The sequence below is a fragment of the Alexandromys fortis genome, unplaced genomic scaffold, assembly GCF_014885135.2.
Source record: "Alexandromys fortis isolate MF-2015 unplaced genomic scaffold, M_Fortis_MF-2015_v1.1 scaffold_48, whole genome shotgun sequence".
NCBI lineage: Eukaryota > Metazoa > Chordata > Mammalia > Rodentia > Cricetidae > Alexandromys > Alexandromys fortis.
Genome location: NW_026067947.1, coordinates 4720202 through 4744050, shown reverse-complemented (window position 1 = coordinate 4744050; position 23849 = coordinate 4720202). Strand labels below are relative to the sequence as shown.

Below are 23849 nucleotides of genomic sequence, written 5' to 3'. Positions count from 1 at the left end.
CTCAACTGTGTTTTTTCCATAGGCAACTCTAATTTGTGTCAAACTGACAAAAATTAACCAGCACATTGTATCTGAACCCCAACTTCTCACTTATGAACAGTGAAATCTGGAACCAGTCACTTCTTTACTGATTTTGATTATTAAAAATTTAAAGTACACCAGGCTGAGGATGAGAAGTTGCATAACCTTTGTGAAGCCCTAGGTTAAATTCCTAGAACCTCAAGGTAAAAAATACATAGCAAATGTTAACACAAAGCACCAAGCACACAGGACTGCCCAAGAGTATCAGCAATGACCATTTCTTTGGAAAGGTTTTCTGAGGAGGACAAACTCACAAGATAGTAGCAGAGATTAAGACAAAGAGTTCTCTTCAGATTAAAAGCAACCCAAATATAAAACTTCCAGGGAGGCTCCACCTCCTGACGGCACCACTTCCTTCCAAAACATGCTTGGGATTGACTGTCTAGATACAGGAGCCTAGACAGAGCATTTTATGTTCAAATCACAATACTGATGAATACCAGCACACAGTACTGATGTGGTATTCCCCTCTGTATGCTGTGAATATCATTGGTTAATAAAGGAACTGCTTTGGGCCTATAGCAGAGCTATGGGGGAACAGAGCTAGGCAGGGAAAGCTTAAACTGAATGCTGGGAGAAAGAAAGATGGAGTCAGAAAGAAGCCATGTAGCCTGCCGGAGACAGATGCCGGTACTTTACTGGGTAAGCCACAGCCACATGGTGATACATAGATTAACAGAGATGGGTTAAATTAATATGTAAGAGTTAGCCAATAATAAGCAAGAGCTAATGGGCCAAGCAGTGTTTTAACTAATATAGTTTCTGTGTGATTATTTTGGTTCTGGGCAACTGGGATGAATAAGTGGTCTCTTATAGTACACCTGTGATCAGTGTTTAAGACAACTGTCCCTAGATATGCAGGATCATTATTTACCATGTTGTGGGTCACAGATCTCTTTGAGAATCTAATGGAAGCTTTAGATCCCAAGTACACAAAACTGCAACTGGGGGTGGGGGAGAGGGACACAGATCTAAAAGAACATTTGTTTATAACTTCAGGGTCTTCATGTCTCCTAAACATCAGCTATGTACCCCAGCTGCCAAACCTCAAATACAAAATGGAACTCAGAAGAAATTCAATTCACACCTTAACAGGATTTCCTGGGATGAAAAATGCAAAATATTGCACAGGTAATCATAGGAAGCATTTGTCACCTGTGTCGCTGTAGGACAGTGGTGTCCTGTTTTGACAATTTCATATCAATGCAGGCTTTAGTAAGGATGGAGAAACAGAGCACTCCAGGAAGAAAAGGTCTGATCATATTAGATTTTGAGAAACCAGAATGTGTTTTCGAAGAAGGTAAATCACCTTGGATTTGTTGAAGAAAGGATTTCTTCAGTGGGGAAGGACTGTAGAGGAGAAGCTGTCATAAATACACTAGTCTGAAATAGTCAAGACATAGAAACCTGTGTTGGGTTGCAGACAACTAAGTAGCTCATAAAATGTGAGGTGAGGCAGAATCGGAGCCAGAAGTGGAGCAGCTCCCAGGATCTGGGGTGGGGACTAATTGGTGTCATCTTTTCGGCACTGCTGGCTGGGTGAACCAGCCATGGATTCTGTTCTCAGGTTTTAGGATTTAGAAACCAGGGAATGGATGGTCTGACTGGTTTAGCAGGGAAACACTGGAGGGCAGGGCTATTGGACACATGAGATGGGGAAAGAACTATTCCATCCAGCAATGGAATCTGTTATCAAAAGAAAGGGCAATCAGCAGTAGGAAGATGAAGATACCAGATCTGGTCTGGGGGATAGCTTAGTTGGCGAAGTGCTTGCTGTATGAGCATGATGGCCTGATTTGGGCCCCAGAACGCATGTGAAAATAGTCAGGCTTGGTAGCATCTTTGCATTCTGAAGCAGAGAAAGTAGATCCATGCCCTTCATGGACCAGCCAGACTAGCCTATGGGGCAAGCTTCAAGCCAATGAGATCCTGTCCCCAAAACCAAGCCTGAGACACAACACCCATGATTGTCCTCTGGCCTCTACACATAACACACATGTGCACCTCCTCCTGTACACTCACCCCCACCCTCCAAATACATAGATGTGTCTGTTTATTTGCAGGTTAACTTTGTAAACTTAAACTGTCCGCTTTATGAGCAGGAGGAAGAGAGCAGAATGGCTAGGCAGGCATCACTGAGAGGCTGAAGACAGGCTACACAATGGACCCTGTCCAAAAACAAGTAGATAAATTAAAAAAAATTTCAAAACACCCTTTCTTGAAGCCCTTGGTCTTTGGTATTCTCTCTCTCAAAGTTATATTAAAAACTGGTTCCCTGTGGGTGATATCCCTTAATGACTGATATCTTCAAGAGTCCACACAGTGCCAGGACTCCCTTGTAGCTCTGATGATTCATATCCAGTTGGTGCTGGAGATTACAGTATGGTTTGTGCCTAATCATTTTAACTTCACAGAAAGATGCGCTTGACACTCAATTGCTACCATCTACCAACGGAGCAGAGACCATTGCAGCAGGACAATTGTGTTTGGTTGTTGTGGGGGTGCACACCGGTAATCCCAGCACTCGGGAGGCGGGGACAGGAACATGAACTGACAGCCAGTCTGTGTAGGGAGGTGGTTATTTTCTCTCTGTGTGTGAGTGTGTGTGCGCACCCACATGCTGAATGAGTGGAGTGAACTTTATGCCTTCCTAGACTGTAAGTATCTCTGTCTTGTCTCTTGCTGGAGACTGCTCTCTGTCCCTAATTCCCTTTTCCCTCAGTTCCCTTGCTGTGATTTTGTTTCTCTTCCATTGACATCACTCTATTTTTTTGATTCTACCCATTCAACCAACTAACACTTCTGGCGCCTTATACTGAAACAACAACAAAACCAAAAACATAAACCATGCCCGTCTCACATGGACCCTACAATATTCATTCTTGTCTCTTGTGCTTTACAGAAATCAGAGCTGGTAAGCGCTTCCCAGTTCACCAGTGTCCAGAAGCGCACCTAATGTGAAGTAATTGATCTGACCACCCTCACAGCACAGTACTCAGGACTTCCTGAGGCTGGGTGCTTCGCTGTGCTGTTCATTCAGTGTAGCCAAACAGCCAAGGCCAGGGCCCTGGGAGGTCCTGGGAAGGATGAGAGTAAGAACCTAAAATAAGGCCTTCAAAGAGTGTGTGTGGCTATGGGTCCTACTACCTGTGTCTTCCGGAGATCCTGACTCCCTAGTATCATACATTCAATACCTAGTCTGGCTATGTACGTTCCAGGGACAGGTTGGCTCTTCTCTGCCCCTTAGAGAACTATATATTTCTGTTCTGGTGGGACGCTCTGCCTTGTCATGCATACCTGACTTGCTTTCCTTTCTTTGCAGTACTTTCTGGAAAACTGCTCAAAGTGACAGCCGACCTATGTGGTGTGTGTGGAAAGCTTTGCTCCTCTGGCCCAGTGCCACCAGATCAAGATTGGTCTCCAAAGTTGGGTTATTTCTCTCCCACTTGAATTAGGAACTGTTAGAAAACTATCCTCTAGCTGGGTGGTGGTGGTGCAAGCCTTTAATTCCAGCCCTCAGGAGGCAGAAGCAGGCAGATCTCTTTGAGCTCAAGGCCTGGTCTACAGAGCAAGTTCCAAGATTAGCCAGGGCTACACAGAGAAACCCTGTCTCTAAAAACAAAAAATAAGCAAACAAACAAACTCCATAAAGAAAAAAAGAAAAAAGAAAAGAAAAGCAGCGGGCAGTGGTGGCGCACGCCTTTAATCTCAGCACTTGGGAGGCAGAGGCAGGCAGATCTCTGTGAATTCGAGGCCAGCCTGGTCTACAAGAGCTAGTTCCAAGACAGGCTCCAAAACTACAGAGAAACCCTGTTTAAAAAAAAAAAAAAGAAAAGAAAAGAAAAAAGCATCCTTATTTGCTGTGGTCTCTTATGATTGTATTGACTGACAATCAGGCTGAGCTGGGCAAACCGAGAATTCTGTCAGAGATGCTGGCATCTCACAAGAAGAAAAGATGCCAGAGCCCATAAGAACCCCGAAGACTGAAGAAACCACTGGAGTCCTTAGCAGCATCCAAAAGACATTCCCCAGAAAGCCTGGCTTCACCTGATCCAAGTGGCCATCTCTGCTCTTTACAGCTGGTCTGAGTGGAGTTCCAATGCCTGGGATGGAAGCTCATTTATCCTAAGAGTCCCTTGGGGTTTTGGTCAGGTTTGCTTTTTCTATGAAAATGTGTCCATGACTCAAACTCACCTGTTAAGATATGAGCTCCACAGGCTGAAGAGATGGCTCAGCTGGTAAAGTGCTTGTCTTCTTGTCTTGCAAGCACGAAATCTGAGTTCAATTCCCAGCACCCATATAAAGGCCAGGTGCAGCAGCATCTACCTGTGATTCTAGGGCTGGGGAAATGGAGACCGGGGAGTATCCTTCAAGTCTGATGGCCAGCCAATCTTGCCAGAATGGCAAGTATTGAGGTTCAGCAAAAGAGCCTGTCCCAAAAAATTAAATCTAGTGTAACTTTGGAAGACACCCAAAGTCAACCTCTGGCTTCCACATGCATGCACCCACACACGTATCCATCCTACATGAACACACGCACATGTGCGTGCACGCACACAAATGTGAGGTCAGCCTTTCATTCAAGGAGAAGCTGCTTTTTTCCACATACCAAGAAATGCCCTGTGGGACCAGCTGCCTGCACAGTCCCCAGGGGCTTCGGTCACCTCCACCTGAGTCAGTCTGCAACTGAGCCACGCAATTCCACACCCACACACATTTTACAATCATGGCAGGAAGTTTAACAACAGTTTTTAGCTAATGACTTTTAAATACATCTCAGTAAGTAGGTTACTAACTACAGGAGACTCTCCTCACCCTAACACCACAGTCCCGTGCGGCAGGTTTTATGTGTGTGACTTCATCCATAGCAACCCAGTAAGCCACAACAATAAACGTATTTATCTCCTAGGTTGCTGCCAGTACCGTCATTCTCCTCTTTACAATGCTAAAGGTGACAAATCTTTAAAAACATACAATTGGCTCTAGGTTGTGGAGAGTTCACATGCAAAATAAATGAGAGGAAAATGTATACGCGATGGCTGTCCTTAGAGGTTCATTAGAGAGAGCTAATGTTTAATACAGTGCCAAGGTAAGTGTAAAATGGGGCCAAATGGCCACACAAAGGCCAGCAAATGACCTACCGCTGACCCGAAACCTGAGCTCTTGATTGCTTAGTAGGCTCTGCTCAGAACCAGGATGTAGAACATAATTATGTCATAGTATCTTTGGCTCAGTGGACCTCAGAAGGAGGCACCCAGGTCATCAAACCCAACTGGGTTTAGCCCCAAGGAAAGGCAAGGCACACACCAGCCATCATTCCCACAGTCTATGCTGCTGGCCTTGCTGATCCCTGCAGAACCATGTGACTTTTTCCCTGGGAGGGTGGAACTGACATGAAGTTGGCCTTTGTGGGTGGCTGGACCCATAACAGATATGAGTATTTTGCTTTGATGCCTAGGGAGCAAAGTGACAATCTTCAAAGAGGAATAAATAGCATCAGTGGGAGGGGGTCCATGTCACCTGTATTCCCCACTGGGTCCCACAGCATCAGCGGGAGGGGGACATGTCACCTGCATTCCCCACTGGGTCCCGCAGCATCAGTGGGAGGGGGTCCATGTCACCTGCATTCCTCACTGGGTCCCACAGCATCAGTGGGAGAGGGAGGGTACATGTCACCTGCATTCCTCACTGGGTCCCACAGCATCAGTGGGAAGGGGTCCATGTCACCTGCCTTCTCCCCTGGGTCCCACAGCATCAGTGGGAAGAGGTTCATGTCACCTGCCTTCCCCACTGGGTTCCACAACATCAGTGGGAGAGGGTGGGTGTATGTCACCTCCATTCCCCACCAGGTCCCCTCCTGTTGCAGTGACTGGGCTGAGCCTGCCAGCATTCCCACTCCTTGCTTCTATGAGACACCATCTGCTGATTTAACAAGCAACCTTTGTTCTGATGCTATCTGCAGGGCCCCAGAATCCAAACTGACACTCCTTCATCTACAGAAAAGACATTCTCCGCTTAAGAAGAAAAATGAGGGGCAGACCACATACTGGGGGAGAGAAATGGATTAGAAGTTGCATGTAAAGAGCCAAGACGGGCTTTGCTCATCTAGCTAGCACTGGAAGTCTCTCCCTACAAACCCATGCTGACTCGCTTGCTTTCTTTCCTAGGATTTGGTTCTTTTTAATCCAGAGACCTACAGCATCAGGTTTCGTAGCAGATGCTTTTCTTTTTTGTGGTCCATTACAAATGCTTGAAGGGTGACAAGCACCACAGATCACATCACTATCAACACGGCTCTCTACTTCAGGAAGGGAAGGACTGATAAGACAAGGACTACTTTATTTTCCCTAAAGATTCCTCTCAAAGGAAACCATTGTTTTCACTTTAATGAAATTAAATAACCTTTTAGCAAAGGGGAGGGGAGGGAAGAAGGACATTTTATTGGCTTTAGGGATTAATATGAAAACACAGACCAGGAAATTTCATCTCTCTCTGTACTAGTTATGATTCTATACGCTATGATAAAGACCATGATCAAAGGCAACTTGGGGGTAGGGGTGGTGGTGGAACAAGACTTTAGTCCCAGCAGGAGAATCTCTGTGAGTTCAAGACCAGCCTGGTCTACAGAGCAAGTTCTAGGATAGTCAACACTACACAGAAAAAAAAAAGCAACTTGGGGAGGAAACATTTTATCTTACGCTTCCTACATCAGTCATTAATTAATCAAGAAGATGCTGCATAGAGTTGCCTACACATAGAGTTGTCTACACATAGAGTTGCCTACACATAGAGTTGCCTAGAGGCCAATCTGAGAGAGTCATTTCCTTACCTGAAGTTCCTTTTCCCAAAGAATTCTTACTTGTGTCAAGCTGACAAAAAAGCCAACCAGGACACCCTGCCCCACTCGGTACTCTCTGACAAGTCACCAAGCTAACAACCTATAACATTTTCTTTGCTCTAGATAACAAAACCAAACCCTGGGGGATCTGAGATCTTAATCTAGGCCCTCTGCACTCTGGACAGGTGACTGAATTTTAAACTCAGAAGCCACCTCCCTTCCACTAGTAGTTGCTCCATGGTGAGGGTCTGGTGCTCACATGGAAATACTGTTATCTGGTCATCTGGTTCTGCGTCTTGTGTCACTTTACCCGGCACTTCTTGGAAGGATGGTGTGGCGGGACTGAAAGGACTCTAAAACCAGAGTGCAGCGTTGGAGGCTTCAACATTTGGCCTTTTGTGTTAGTGGCTGAGGACCTGCCTCCGCAGATACCCGGGAGGCAGATGTAAGGGTGGGCCAGAGGAACACAAGCCTCTCTGTGCACCATGCAGGTCCATCAATAGCAGCCTGTGTCTAGAATGTTCCCTATGAAATGAGGTGGGCACAGTGGCATTCTCCAAAGAGCGCTTACCTGGGTTGAAATAAAAAATAATATTTAATAAATCCTGGTCTCCCCACGTGATGGCATTCTTGTACTTCTGGTACAGCGGGAGCAGCATGTCCTCCCAAGCCAGGCCTGTTGGAATCAGGCTGTTCTGGAAGAGAGGAAACCGTGAGAGCAGCTGCAAGAAAGCGAGCGTGCCTTGTCCAGTGAAAATGCTTTCCTGTCCTCCAAGACGCAACACACAGGACACACAGGTGTGGTCCTGCTACCCTGGGCGCAGAAGCAAGCAAAGCGAGGGCTGTGGGTAGATGCTTGTAGGGGTGGGTACCTATGGATGCAGAGTGGATCAGGAAGTAGAGAGGGCCCTTTGGTTTTCTTTTTTTTTCTTTCTTTTTCTTTTTCTTTCTTTTTTTCTAGTATTTATTATTTGAATGTATATATGTGTGTGTGTGTGTTTATTATGTACGTGCAAACATGTGTCGTGGGGTACATGTAGAGGTCAGGGGACAACTCCCTTTCTACCTTTATATAGGTTCTGGAGATGAAACTCAAGCCACCATGCTTGCATTGCCAGGTGGAATCCCCTTTACCTGCTCGGCTATTTGGTCAGCCTTGTCTTTCCGGAGGTGTATGGAAATGCCCGGTTGTGTGTGCGGCCATAGGCACACGTGGGTCACAGCACACGTATGGGGAGGAGATGGCAGCTTTCTGGTCTCTAGTCCTGCCTTTTCCACCTTGTTTGAGCAGGGTCTCTTTGCTGCTCAGGCCAGGCTAGCTGACCCATAACTTCCAGCATTGCTCCTGTCTGGACCTTTAGCGTTCCGGACTGCAGGCAACTGTGCTTCTGTGTCGGCTTTGCATGGGTTTTAGGGAGCTCAGCTCCAGTCATCAGGTTTGCATCACACTCGTTTGACCCTCTGAGCCCTCTCTGTAATTCAGAAACATCATATAGTATTTCTGAATGGAGGCTATGAAGCTTCACAGTGCACAGTTGCCTGGGCTTTTCCTGAGCAAAATTCCACATTTCCAATACTTCCCTCCCACCCACAAGCCAGATCAGCACCGACACACACCCAGCATGTCCCAACTGGAAATTCCAGGTCTTCTGTTTGTTTATTTGGTTCCTTTCTCAAGGGTTTCTCTGTGTAGCCTTGCTGTCCTGGAACTCACCCTGTAGACCAGGTTGTCCTTGAACTCACAGTGCTGGGATTAAAAGCGGGAGCCACCACTACCTGACTTCTAACTCCACGTCTTTAGGTGGGATTTTCCAGTTCCTCCTTACCTTGAACTGCATACTTCTGATGCGAGTTAAGTTCATGAGCATGACCCCTGAATTAACCCCTGTAGAGCCGTAGAAAGGATGGCGGGCAAAGCGGCTGTACCAGCCAATCTTGGGGATTTCATGCTCTGGGGCCATGGCGGCAAGCTGGGTGGAGTTGAACTGTCTCAGAAGCTTCCAGATATCATCCACGGGCCTCAGAAAGAGGACATCTGTGTCCACGTAGAGAAGCGAGTCCACATCCTTTAAGATCACCTGTGTGTACAAGAGGGCAGGGAAGCAAAGGGGACCAAAAAAAAAAAAAAAAAAAAAAATAGGTCAGAAACAATGGAAATGACCCAAGAGGAAAAAAAATGCTACTGATACTTACTAACCAATGTCAGATTCTACAATTGGTACCACTATTATCCCTCATCCTTCCCTTCTACTTTCACCCGAGGGTAAGTGTCAGTCAAGTGAAGACTTAACAGCAGATAAACCTGGCACTAGACTGGCCCAACTTCCGGACCCGGTCTAATTGTATATTGACTAGACTTTCAAAGAGATCAAACTGGAAACATCAACTGAACACTAGCTCGTTCTTCCTTCCTACAAGAAACCCACTTGTCTTTCCCTGTTAGTTCTTTGTTGGAACAATCAGGGATTGACAATTTGATACAGATGATCTCCAGGCCTTCCCCTAGCTCAGGGGTGAGGGCTCTATTCTAGGAGACAGCTCTATATCTTTCCAAGATGGTATTTTCAGCCTATGGCTTTGTTAGCAGATCCCGGCTTGACAAGCTTCCCCAGTAGAAGGCCAGATGGTGTATACTTCTGGCTCTGTTGCAGCCAGTTGACCCTGCTGCTGCATCCTGGGAGCAACAATGACAACTTGTACATGAACAAGTGTGGTTGTGATCCACACTTCATGAAAGGGACACCGCAAGTGGAATTTCATATCATTGTTGGATGCCAAAGAATAGTCTTGCTTTGAGTTTTAAAAAACCATAGGTTTCTATTTCCCACCAGGCTTGCTACACCTCTTTCCAGTTAGCCTCCCCCCATGTGAAGGAATGTCCCCTGCACCCCTACCTCAGCTTCCAGGGCTAAGCCCTGGAGTATGAGACTTTAAAGCTTGAGTTAGCAGTAATGCCACTTGCCTCATTTTGTCATTGTTCCCGAAACTTAGGAATAATTTAATCAAGTGAAGATTTAACTTTTCCTGAGTCCTCACTGTAACTGTACATGCTATGAACTAAACGTGTGTGGATATATGTACAATTTCACATAGTAAAGCCCAACCCCTAAAGGGACAGCATATGGAGATATGGTTTTGAAGGATCACGAGGTTTACTGGGGTCATAAGGATGCCATCGTAACAGCACAAGTGCCCTTTTGACAGCAGGCCTCAGGAAGGGCCCTCCTCTCGCTGCCCCATTAGACACAGTGAGAAGGTGGCTATGGTGCACGACAGGGAGAGAACCTTTTCCCCGACCCCACCTTGCTGGCATCCACGTCTCAGACATTTCCCAATCAAAACTGTGGGAGCACATATTTCTGTTGTCTAAGGCAACCAGTCAGTTGTGTCTCGTACTCAGCTGTACTCATCTGGATCCCCAGAACTTAACAATGTGAACATGTGTATCATATAATCCAGTTTTGTGGGGATTTCAGCCTGGAGGTATTTCAACACCTATTCAGCTAGCTCCAGTCCCTCTCTTTGCTCATCTATTGGAGGAACAGCTTTTATAAATCAGTGTATGAAATTAAAAATAACAGCTATCTACCATTAAAAGAAGTCCTCCTGACTCCCTGAACAACTCAAAGATCTTGAGTTCATCCAGAATTGTGATTCTGCAATTGAGCTCATAAACCATTTTTTTTAAACCTCTATCACACAGCTGGAAGTGGTGGTAAATACCTTTAATCCCAGCATTCTGGAAGCAGAAGCAGGGGGATCTCTGAGTCGGAGGCTAGCCTGGTCTACAGAGCTAGTTCCAAGACGGTCACAGCTACACCGAAAAACCCTGTCTCAAAACAAACAACAAATAAAACTGCCACACATTCTCCTTGCTTTTCCTATTTCTATGGGAAGGTAAAGCGTTCACGGGTTGGCACAGTCTGTAGTCATCATTCAGAAATTTCCAATTCTAGTGTACTGTGGAGAAAGGGTAAAAAGCTTTCCACAAAACTATTAAGAAACATGTTGGGATACGAATTGTGGTATGTATAATTAGGACCATGGTGTCTTACACACCCCCAAGGCCTTTCAGGGGCTTCATGTTCTGCTCATCTAGTTTTACGCGGGAAGGAAACCAGAACACACCTGCTCCAAAAATGATGAACTATTCAGCTGAAGACAGGACCCGGGAGAGCTATCTGCCTCCCTCTCTACTCTCCTAGAAACAGAACATAGACCATAGACACACAAAAACAGAGACCCTTTTCATCTTCCCCCACCAGTTCCTACCCAGAGAGAGGAGGTACATTCTCTTCCCCAGTCCTCATCAGCTCAGAAACTGAGACTCTGCAGACTTTGCTCAGCCAGCCTTTCCCCTACACGTCTTCTGGAAGCCTGCAGCTGCTTTTCTTTGTCTTGTCATTGCTTTGATATTTATTATTCTCAAAGGGCTGGCAATATGGCGCAGTGGGTAAAGGCATTTTCTGGAAGTCTGATGACCGGAGTTCAATCCTAGAGACCCATAGAGTAGAAGAAGAGAACCAAGGCCCTGCAATTTGTCCTCGGATCTCATTTGAGTTTTGACACATGTACCTGTCCACCCCCCCCCACACTAGCCAAATAAATAATATGGTGGTTTGAGTAAGAATGGCTCAAATATTTGAAGCTTAGTCACCAGAGAGTGGCACTGCTTGAAAGGATTAGGAGTGGTAGGAGGTGTGGCCTTGGTGGAGGAAGTGTGTCACTGGGGGGTGGACTTTGAGGTTTCAAAAGCCCATGCCAAGCCCAGCGTCTTTCTGCCTGAGGATCAGGATGTAGCTCTCAGCTACTTCTCCAGCTCTATGCCTGCCATGCCTACTGCCACGCTCCCAGCCATGATGATCAGGGGCTAAATCTCTGAAACTGTAAGCAAATCTCCAATTATATGCTTTCTTTTAGAAGAGTTGCTTTGGCCATAGTTGTCTCTTCACAGCAACAGAAGAGAGCCTAAGGCAAATACTGTAATGAAATTTTAATTACCCCAGTTCGGTAATTAAATAAGTCAGGCTCCTGCCCTGGTCACCTATGCGTTCTCCCCTGTGGTATGTGTGTCACGTGCTGATAAACTTCCTTCTCTTATGACTCTCCTGTGTCAGAACTCTGACTCAACTACAGACTTAAGAGGATTAAGGGGGGGATTATGTTTTATCTCCCTCACAGGGAAGGAAAGCTGAAGAACAAAAAAGTGTTCCAAGTTCATGCATTGGAGTGAGACAAATAAGGCGAGAATAAGATAAAGTTGTTTGCCAGAAGCGTCTAAGGGAACATGACACTGCATAGTGTTGAAAAAAAAAAACCCAACTAATTTAAAACCTTAGAATTAGAATAAAGGGGGTTAAAGAGCAAAACCTGATAAGGCACGTTCTACCAACTTTATAATTAGCTATGGGTCTCTAGAAATCTACAAGCAAACTGAAGTTCATGACTAGGATGATTTCGTTGTTTTTCCTGGTCTTTAATCATGGGTATATTCATACTTCTGTAATATAAAGTGCAGTAATCAGCCCTCATCAAAACAAAACAAAGAAAAAAAAACAGATTGGAGGGAGGGCCAAGAAAGGAAAAGCTAAAGCAGAGGGGTGTTACACCTTGAAGGACTGTCTGTCAAGAGGGAGAGCTGATGTGCTGGGTGAGAATTCACACACAGAGAGTTCTTCTCTATTCGATGGTGGCTTTAGCTTCTGACACAGATCTTACCACACAGGTCATGATGGCCTCCAACTTGAGCTCCTCTGGCCTCCGCCTCCCAAGTGCACCACTGTGCCCAGCCGGGATGAAGATGGGGCAATATGACATTTTACTACGCCATATATCTGTTTACTGTTATAGACAAAACTACATTTCATTTGTGCACTTTGGTTTTCATGGAAATTCTAATAGTTGATAGCATTTCTCTCTTTTTTCAAAAAAAGAAATCTTAAAAAAAATTACATTTTGTTTATTCATTTGGTTGAGGTGAGGGAGAGAGACGTCAAAGGACAACTTGCTGAAGTCAAGTCTCTCCTTCAACCATGTGGATTCTGAGGATTGAACTAGGTCATCAGGCTTAGTGGCAAATGCCCCTACCAGCTGGATCACATGACAAGCCCTGCTCTTCCTTTCTATCAGTAACTATTTATTTGATTTAAAAATATGGTTTGGCTGGGTGGTGGTGGCACACATCTTTAATCCTAGTACTTGGGAGGCAGAAGCAGGTGGATCTCTGTGAGTTTGAGGCCAGCCTGGTCTACAGAGTGAGTTTCAGGACAGGCTACAAACCTACACAGAGATACCCTGTCTCAAAAAACCAATACACACACACATACACACACACACACACACACATATACACAGACAAATATACATACACACATACATATATACATATACATATACAGAGACATATATGCATACACACACATATATACACATATACACCAGACATATATATATACACATACACATATATACACACACACATATATATATACATATACATACATACACATATGAAGACATATTTTAAGGGTTAGAACTAAGGGACAATGAGGAAAAAGAATAAATTTAAGAATGGAGATAAATTATCCTGTTAGGATTTGGTTTCCTGCTTAATAACTCATGTTGAAATCTCCTCCCTCGGATGATAGTGTTTCAAGGTGATAGGGCCTTAAGATGATTCGGTCACCAGCAGAGATCTGAGCCTTTCCTGAGAGAAGATGATGAATGACAAAGCAAGTCCATCCTTTGCCCTTTCCCACTTCATGCTCTCTTGATGTTTCTGGGTCTGCCAGATTGTGATGTAGCCCTCACCTTCACTGGAAGCTGAGCAGACATCAGTGCTAGGCTCTTGCATTTCTGAACCTCCAGATTTGAAAGCCAAAATAAACCTCTATTTTGTTTGGTTTAGTTTTGTGGTGCTGAGAATTGAACTTAAGGTCTCATGGGCAATAGTAGGCAAGTGCTCATCTACCACTGACCACATTTCCAGCTCCAAACTTCTGTTCTTGTTAAGTTTCCCAGTCTATGCCATTCTGTTATAGCAACAGAAAATAAACTATGACAGGCTGCAAAGTCAGTTGAACATAATCTGAAAGTGGCAAAATAGGGCCATGTGAGTCAATTTCAGTCCAAAGCCTTATCATTTTCAACAATTTTGGCACAAAGGCACTTTCATGTGGGAGCCCACAGTTTTGAAATCATTCCATCTCGACTAAAAGTCAGAGAGTTCAGACCTACCTGTTCCTGCTCTTCAAGGATGAACAAAAAGATGATTGACCAAGGGTGTGGCTGCTGTATGTCTTTCTTACTCTTCAAAGGCCAGCCAACAGAATGTTTGACTTAGGGCATGGCTACCAGGTGTTTTAAGGTGTAAGGAGGTAATTACCCTTGCTTGTTCTTTGTATCATGGAAGTCTTGTGCCCTCCCCTTTTGTTTGGGGCATATAAGACCTGACAGTAATAAACTCGGGGCCTTTTGCTTTGTGTTACACTATTCACTGGAAGCCCTCCCCGCTCTATCTTCTGTCTCTTGTCTAGTTCTTTCCCCAGTCCACACTTTTCTCCTCAGTGGGCCAATCCTGATACTTTTAAAAGTTTGAAATTATTTGCCTAGTTTTTTTAAAAGTCTATCATTATCTTATGTTTATCAGTAGTTTGACTGCTTATATGTAGGTACACCACTTGTGTGCCTGGTGCCTGTGGAGGCCAGAGGACAGCGATAGATCCTCTGAAACTGTAGTTACATATGGTTGCGAACCACCATGTATATGCTGGGAATAGAATCTGGACCCTTTGGCCGGGCGATGGTGGCGCACACCTTTAATCCCAGCACTCGGGAGGCAGAGGCAGGTGGATCTCTGTGAGTTCGAGACCAGCCTGGTCTACAGAGCTAGTTCCAGGACAGGCTCCAAAGCCACAGAGAAACCCTGTCTCAAAACACCAAAAAATAAAAAAATTAAAAAAAAAAAGAATCTGGACCCTTTGGAAAAACAGCAAGTACTCTTAGCCACAGAGGCATCTCTCTAGCCCCATTTGTCCGGTTTCAAAAATAAATTATTTTAGCCAGGCCTAACTTTAATCCCAGAACTAGTGAGGCAGAGACAGGCTAATCTTTGGGAGTTTGAGTCCAGCCTGGTCTACGTGGGGAGTCCAGGCCAGCTAGCCCTACACAGTGAGGCCCTGTCTCAGATTGTTTAAAGGTTTTACAGCTATCTATTTATTTACTATTATTGCTATTTGGTGGTGGCAGTAGTAGCAGCAGCAGTAGCAGTAGGAGTAATAGTGTGTGTGTGTGTGAATGCATGCACGTGCTGGATGTGTGGGTGCACACATGTAGAAGTCAGAAGGCTATTTTTGGGAGTTCATTCTGTCACTCTGTGGGTCCCAGAATAGAATTCAGAGGGGTCAGCCTAGTGGCAGATGCATTTATTTACCACTGAGACATCTTGCCAACACTGCTCACAGTTTCTTCAAAATGAAGAGCTCACAGAAATACCCAGATGTCTACCTTCCTGTAGGGCAAAGAGTGGTGTTCTTGGTAACAGACACTGGTAGTATTCTCAGTTCAATGGAATAAATATTTATGGAAGTTCCCCGAGGTGCCATGCATGGCTCAGCCAGACAAATATCTCTGCCTGTAGGAAAGATAAAATCACTGATTATATAGTGTGCAAACAGGTGGAAAACACCAGGGAGTGTACAGTGTGTGTTTATTTAAGGCAGGGTTTCACTACATAGCCCAAACTGGTCCCAAACTCACAGGACTCCAGCCTCCTGAGTTCTGGGGTAATAGGTGTGTGCTACTCCACTTGGGGTGGGAGCTTGTGACCGAAAACTGCACAGCTAGGAACAGGTTCACTTCGGGCACATGAGACAGGACAGGTATATGTCTGGCATACTAATAGCAAGAGACCACGTGGCTGGACACTGCATTGATAGGAAGAACGCAAGATGAAAAGAGAGGTGGCCAGGGCTGGCTGTTTAGGCCTGATGACACTCTTGTTTAGACTCAATGGTAACCATTGGAGGGCTTTTCCCTGAGGGGCCCCAACACTGTCAGATCATCTGCTGAGACCAGACTGTTAGAGGGCTTTTCCCCGAGGGGCCCCAACACTGTCAGATCATCTGCTGAGACCAGACTGTTAGAGGGCTTTTTCCCTGAGGGGCTCCATCCTTGTCTGATCATCTGCTGAGGTTGATGAGGTGTGGTTTGAGAGTGGACTGACTCTGGCGACCACAGCCCAGGGAGTGAGAAGTGGTCCAACCCTGAACGCCGCCTGAAGACAGGACCCACAGGGACGGCAGATGGACTGAGCGTGAAAAGCGAGAGAAAGTCAAGGATAGCTCCAGGTATTCTCACTCAAGTGATGGAAAACCACAAAATCACCTCTTGCCGGGGTAGGGGTGTGGGAATTGAAGAAATATAAGCAAAGAATATGAAGACACATAGAAATAATAAGACAGAAACCATAGAAAATATTGGGAGAGTATTCCAGGGGTTACTGAGATCCTGAAATCTGCCCACGTTTGACTCACACAATCGTTTTATCTTTAGCATTCTGTTGCCTAGGTAGCAAAAGTGCTCTAGATCATTGTATCCTAAAGACCACCCTTCCCCAGGTGACCTCATAGTTACCAAAAAAGTACATTTACATATCCTGACCACCTGTCAGGATGGCATGGACTTATCTTAATTTTCAGAAAACCACACAATCACCTCCTGGGGATGTGCAGCTATGCTTGTTAGTCTCCAAACTCTCTGATCGTCAGACAAGGTGGAGATGGGCCTGCATTTTCCGGCCTCCACACCATGTAAACCGAGAGTGATCTGTATCGCCCTGCGGTTCCTCAGAGGCATCGGAGTTTGCAGATGCCAAAGCCGGTGCCATTCTTCCCCCTCCTCTTCCTCCTCCTCATCTCGCTCCCTAGCAGTGGCTAGCCTGGAACTCACTGCAGCAGGCTGGGTTTGAACTCCGACAGATCCTCCTGCCATGCGACACCATCCCTGGCTTACTTTCTTTTCCTGCTGCAGAGGCAAAAACACCCTGACCGAAGCAACTTAACAGAGAAATGGCTTATTCTGGCTTCTAGTTTGTCCCTCATGGCAGGGAAGTCACAGTTGTGGGAGCTTGAAGCAGCAAGTCACACTGCATCCACAAAAACCAAACAGAAACAGTCAAAGCTTGTGGTCTCCTTCCTCGGTCTTAAGATCCCAGCCCCAGGGAAGGTTATCTCTGGATTTTCCAGTCAATCAACATAACCGAGATAACAAACATCCCACAGGCGTACCTAGAGATCATTCTGGATTCTGTTGACAACAGTAACACTCACTTCCCCATGGCCCCTCCTCACCTGAAGGGACATAACTAGCCAGCACTTGACTTCAATGGGAAGTGCCCAGGTTAAGCTGAGCATAGAGGTTTTCAGTATGCTCTCTGATAGGTAGATTATATGTCAAAGGAAACATACAAGGACACCTCTCGGAGGGGAGAGAAACCTCACGGAAGGACCTCGAGTATAGCATATCCTGAGTTGGAGTTTTGGCACCCACTTTGAGGCCTCTGCTCCCCCATCTGTAAAAGCAGGTGTTACGGCACTAACTGATCACATGAGGTGCTCACATAGCTGCTAAATAAGTAATCAACAAGCAACAACTTTGTTAGCAGAAACCTGTTCTTCTGGCTAAAATAACCAGTGCACTTACTGATGGTTCACATCAGTGCCCATGGCACAGCCAGACAGGTGCCAACCACAGAAAGCATTTTATGTCATCAGAGTCGAGAAAGAAGAAAGGAGGTTTGAGGACCTTTCTAATGTCACAGTGCGCAGGTTATCTTGGCTGGAAACAAGCACTGAGCCTTCTCACTGTTAACCTGTAAAAACAAAATACAAAGTGACTGCGATACTCATCTCTGGAGGCCTGCAATTCTGCTGGCATTGCCTTGAAGAGGATCATTGCTGGTTGTGTTATAAGGGAAGAGTAATATTTACCAAAAGTACATTCTGATTGCTTTATGGAAATTAATGAACACTAGACAAGAGGCTTTTTTTCTTTTTTAAGAGAAGCAGGGTGTCTCACAAAATCCATTTGTCCCCAGTGCTGTTCAGCCCACCCATTGCCCCAACTTGGATGGCGACTATCTGTGACCTAGCTCAGAAAAAGCGTGTTAAGGGTGCAGGAGAGATCGCTCAGCAGGCAAGAGTACTCTTGCTCTTCCAAAGAACCCAAGTTCAGTTTCCAGCATTCAAGTTGGGTGGTGCACAATCACCTGTAGCTCCAGCTTCAGGGCATCTGAAGACCTTTCTGGACTCTGTGGGCACCTGCACACATGTGGCATTACCCACACATACACATGTAAATAAATCTTTAAAAAAAAAAGAAAAAGTGAGAGGAAGAAACATATGCTATGTGTTCAGTGGAGCCTAGTCACAGCCAGCCAGCCTGGTTATCGGGAACGGGCTGGCTCTCTGTCAGGTTTATCCTGCTCCAGCTGGGGGGTGATTTTCCCAGTACAACTGGGTACAAATGTTTGTGTGTGTGTGTGTGTGTGTGTGTGTCAGTTAAAAATCTGACTAGCTTAATTCAAAACAGCTGGATCAGCTCATGTTTCCTCCTCTCCACTTTCTGCCCAACACCAGCACTGCGATAGTCCCCCAGGAATCTGTGACATCCTTCGGAGCTGCCTCGTCTAACCCACTCCTCACAACAGCCACGGGGACTTTTAGCTTGCATGTGATTTCATGTTGACCCAGTGGGGCTTTCCAATGGCTGTATTTAATTACCAAGTATTTGGAAGTTACCAGATCTTTTTGCATCCACTTCTCATTTAATTCCCGTGTAGTCAGGGAATGCACTGCATGACTTCAATTTACCAAGGCTTGTTTTATGGCCCCGCATATGGTCTATCTCTGCAAATGTTCCCTGTAGGTTTGTAACACGTGTTTGCTCAGCAGTTGATGGGTGGGGCGTTCCACCAGTTCTGTAGCTGTGCCTGAGGTCACTCAGTCAACAGTACTGCCGCGGTCTTCTCCATCCACACTGATGATAACCATGTGTGCTCCAGGGAGCCTCAGTTCCAGATGCGGAGAAAGTGGGGCAGCACAATGAACCGTGATTTTACCCACAACACTCGGCCTGTTCCTTTGACCACTTCTGTCCCTTTTTTTGGGTTGAGAAGGAGCCCCAGCAGGATACCTCGATGTCCAATTTTGCAGCATTATTTGTTAAGGACCACTGTCTTAATTCGCTCCCTGTTGTTGTGATAAAGATCATGACCGAAAGTAATCTTCTAGAGAGGAAAGGGTTTATTTGGCTAACACTTCCAAGCGAGGGTCCATTATCAAGGGAAGTCAGGGCAACAAGCAGAAACCCGGAGGCAGGAACTGAAGCAGAAGCAATGAAGGAACATCACCCACTGGCTTTGTTTTCTTGTAGACTCAGGACCACCTGCCCAGGGTGCCACGGCCCATAGGAAGCTGAGCCCTTCCACATCAATCATCAATCAAGAAGATGTTCTACAGGCTTGTCCATAGGCCAGTGTGGGGCATTTTTTCAATTCAGGTTCCTCTTCCCAGGTAACTAGCTCGTGTTGATAAAAACCAACCAAACACAAGTCACAACAGCTTCCCTGGCCTCAGGTCTCAGCTCTGAAATAGACCTTCTCAAAAAGCCCTTGTGGAGGCCCCCTCTTCTTTCCCTCCATGCATCCCTCATCACATCCCTTGAGTTCCTTTCTCCTACCCCTCTTCAACAGTGGCCTTTTCTTAAATTGCTTTCTCCCTCCATTAGAACAGAAGCCCATGGGAGCCAGACTGGAGGAGCGAGTGCCTGAAGTCCAGGCGTTGGGGCAGTGCTCCTGCTAAACTGTCTCGGAGCCACTACAACTTTATTTATTTAAGATGCAAATGACAACTTCATCATTGCTTTTTATAAATTCATTTTATTTTACTTTATATATACATAAATTTATATATATGAACATATGTTTTATGTAACAAGTAAAATACAATGAATATAGGTATTTTGCCTATATATATATAAGTAAAATAAAATGAGCATATATATATGTGTGTGTGTGTATATATATAATGCTGGATGCCCATGGACATCAGAGAAGGGCATTGGATCCATTGGAACTGAAGTTAGAGATGGTTGTGAGCTGCCATGCAGTACTAGGGATCAAATCTGAGTCCTCTGGAAAATCAACCAGGGCTGTTAATGGCTGAGCCTTCTCTCCAGCCCCATCTCAATCTATTTTTATTTATTCACTTATTTCCTTTGGTGTTTGCATGCACACACATATACCATGGCATGCATGTGAAGGTCAGAGGGCAACTTGCAGAAGCGGCTTCTTTCTTTCCAACACGTGGGTCCCAGAGGTCAAACTCAGGTCATCAGGCCTGGCAGCAAGTGTTTACTCACTGAGCCATCTTGCGGGCCTCAATTTTGCTGTAAATATGCTTCAAGACAGATTATAGAACAGAGACAGGCTCAGTAATAGGAAGTATATAGGACTCAGAGTCTTGAAGGAAAGCTGCAGGTATACCTGCCATACAGAATACTGTTCTTCTGCTGCATGGGCCTGTGCACCAACCCACCAGCCTCTGCCGACGGACAGCTGTGTCTCTAAGGACACCAGTGCATTCCCTTGTCTGTTCATTTAAAATGGTTTGGTTTTTTACTGTTTTTTACTCAGTTGGTTGGTTTGGTTTGGTTTTTGAGACAGGGCCCCAAACTTATAAAGATCTACCTGCTTTTGCTTCCCCAGTCCTGAGCTTATAGGCATGTCATTCAAAATGTTTTGTTAGCATATATTACTTTTACATAACACTGAGTTTCATCAAGACATTTTGTATATGTTCATAATATATTTAGATCACTTTCACCCTTAACCCTCTCCTGTCCACCCCCTCGCACTCCTGCCGATCCCTTCCTCTTTCCAACCCATTTTCCTTCTAGTTTGATGGCTTTTTGTTTCCGACCTAATGAGCCTCACTAGGGTGCTTTATTAGGAGCATGGGTGAGGGCTTGTTTATGGGAAAATGGACCCTGAACATGGTCTACAGCTCTGAAAACATGTCTTTCCTTCCCCCATCAACCATTAGCCAGTGCAAAGCCTCATGGGAGAGGTGACGGGACTCCACGAGAGGCCCAGTCTGTGCAGCCTATCAGACTGCTGGGGTGCAGCACCGCCCCCAGTCCTTCCTCTCGCCTACGTTCTTTCCACACCTCACCTCCATTTTTTTTCCCCAACTAAAATACAGTTTTCTTTATCCAAATGTCATCTGAGGAGTTATTCAGAGATCATCCAAGGACAACAGGTGCCCATCCTATTCCCTCTTGGAAGCACCAGTCATTCCTGGAGCATATGCATCTTCAGGTCAAATGCCTTGCCCAGGCTGACACAACCACCATTGCCAAGACAGGCACCGGTGCAGGGAGGGACAGCCAGCCTCAGCTAAGCTACCCCCGCCTCCATCTGGGCTTTCCCTGGTGGAAGACCCCAGGGAACGTGTCCCAAGCCTTCTGCCTGTGTCGTTCCACAGAAAGCTCACTGGCTGCAGCTGGGATATGAGGATGACCCGGGCAGCTACAGAGACAATAGTTCTTGAGCAAAGACTGGAAGCTAGGCACACACATGCGACTGTTTGCACAGATGACTGACAACCCCTGTCACAGATGCAAGAGCCCAGCAGTTCAGCACATAAAATAGCATTGGTCTAACTAAATAATTAAACTGATTACGACCATTTATATGGCGGATGCTATTCAATCAACTATCCCCTAAAACCGGGAAAGAATAGACAGCTTTATTAACCTTTAGTCATCTAAAATAACATTTGCTTTATGCCACGTGTTTAATATGGAGATCTGAGAGATCTAACTTCTTGGAAGAGTACTGGTTGATGAGTCTGAACCCAGGCCTCCGGTGTGGGAGTCCGGGTGTTTTCATGATTAAATGAAGCTATACAGATCAGGAGAACTGGTCACACAACGGTGACAAGTTCCAGTCTTAGCCTCCTGGACAAGGTAGTGACCGTCAATATTCTCCAGCGAACGTATTCTTTTCCCCTAAGTATTCTGGAGAAGATTCTTTAAAACCACAGAAGTATCTCACTTTGATTAAATTCCCCAACCTCCATGTCAGCACTCACAGGTTAGACCTTCCTCCAGTAATTCTAACTGGGGCGTTCAAAGATGACCTCTCACCCCAACTCCCGTTCCCACACCCATTCCCATTCCATGTGGCCCAGGCTAGCCTTGTGACCCCCTTGCCTCCGCTTCCCAAGTGCTAGGGTCACAGACATTCACTGTTATGCTATTATATGTCCCTTCCTTCATTCTTTCTACATGTATTAACTGCAACTCTCCTGTACGGAAGAGTTATTATTTTTTGTGTTCATTTACCCACTCCATTATTTAGTCTTATCAGCATGGAAATTATTTTACTGAAAGGGTGGCTGTAACACAGTATAGATGGCCCCTGACTTAGCAACAGTTTGACTTTATGATTGCAAGGAAGCATTGCACATTCAGTAAAATCCCTACTTTCCTATTTGTCTTGGGATCTGTCAAGTCACAGAGCCATCCTTGCTGGTGGTCCTTGGTGGCAGCAGCAAGCACAGTCTGGGAAACAGAGTGTCAGATATCCCAGATGAGGTAAGAATACCTGCATCTTCTAGTATTTTTAGTGAGCCCACTGAAGCGAACCCCACGTGTGGCATGTTTGTATGTGTGTGTGTGCCACACCTCTGTGGAGGTCAGAGCTCAACTTTCAGGAGCCTGTTCTCTCTTTCCAGTTAGGGTTCTGGGGATTAAACCAAGATGATCAGTGTGGTGGTCTGAATGAGAATGGTCCCCAACGCTCATATATTTGAATGTTTGCTTCCCAGTTGGTGGACTATTTGGGAAGAATTAGGAGGTGTGGCCCTGCTAGAGGAGATGGGTCATGGGGTGGATTTGAGGTTTCCCTTTCTCTGCCTCCAACTTGCAGATGGAGATGTAGCTCTCGGTTCCTGCTCCAGCACCATGCCTGCTGCCATGCTTCCTGCCACGGTAGTCATGGGCTCACCCTCTAAAACTGCAAGCAAGCAAGCAAGCAAGCTAACAATTACATGTTTCCTTCCTTCCTTCCTTCCTTCCTTCCTTCCTTCCTTCCTTCCTTCCTTCCTTCCTTCCTTCCTTTCTTCCTTTTGGTTTTTTGAGACAGGGTTTCTCTGTGTAGCCTTGGTTGTCCTAGATCTTGCTTTGTAGACCAGGCTGGCCTCAAACTCATAGAGATCCTCCTGCCTCTGCCTCACAAGTGCTGTTATTAAAGACATGAGCCACCACCACCTAGCTGCATTTTGTGTTTTCTTACCCTAAGCCCTGGAATCAATCAGCTTCCCCAAGGAGCCCTATTGGAGAACAGTACTCAGAAGCCCAAACGTGGGTGTGAGGTATGCTCGTCCCCACCACTTCTGACCTCTCAGTCAACAGAACTATGGGTATGTACCAACCACGGGTACGTATCTAAAATAGTCATAGTTAATTTATATGTTAATTGTATATATGTATGTACATGTACACACACATACACACTCCCAGTGATTAAAGTCAGCTAGGCTGGCTTCACGTGTGTATGTATGTGTGTGCATGTACATGAGTATGTGTGCCTATATAAATTTATGTGCACTATATATATGCAGTTGCCAGGGGTGGAGTCCAGAGGGTATCAGAGCACCCCAGAACAGGAATTACAGGCAGTTTAAGAAAGTTTAAGGAGCCGGGCGGTGGTGGTGCACGCCTTTAACCCTAGCACTTGGGAGGCAGAGGCAGGCGGATCTCTGTGAGTTCGAGACCAACCTGGTCTACAAGAGAGCTAGTTCCAGAACAGGCTCCAAAACCACAGAGAAACCCTGTCTCGAAAAACCAAAAAAAAAAAAAAAAAAAA

At 45.6% G+C, this 23849-nt stretch overlaps 1 protein-coding gene across 1 annotated transcript in view; it reads right to left on the bottom strand.

Moving 5' to 3' along the window:
* Positions 1-23849, bottom strand: part of Gxylt2 (glucoside xylosyltransferase 2) — a 94282-nt gene that overhangs the window by 8735 nt on the left and 61698 nt on the right. The window contains exons 4-5 of the mRNA XM_050149342.1: positions 8746-8997; positions 7491-7614 (exon numbers count right to left, since the gene is read on the bottom strand). Coding sequence (XP_050005299.1) covers positions 7491-7614; positions 8746-8997 — 376 coding nt within the window. The remainder of the gene's footprint in view (positions 1-7490; positions 7615-8745; positions 8998-23849) is intronic.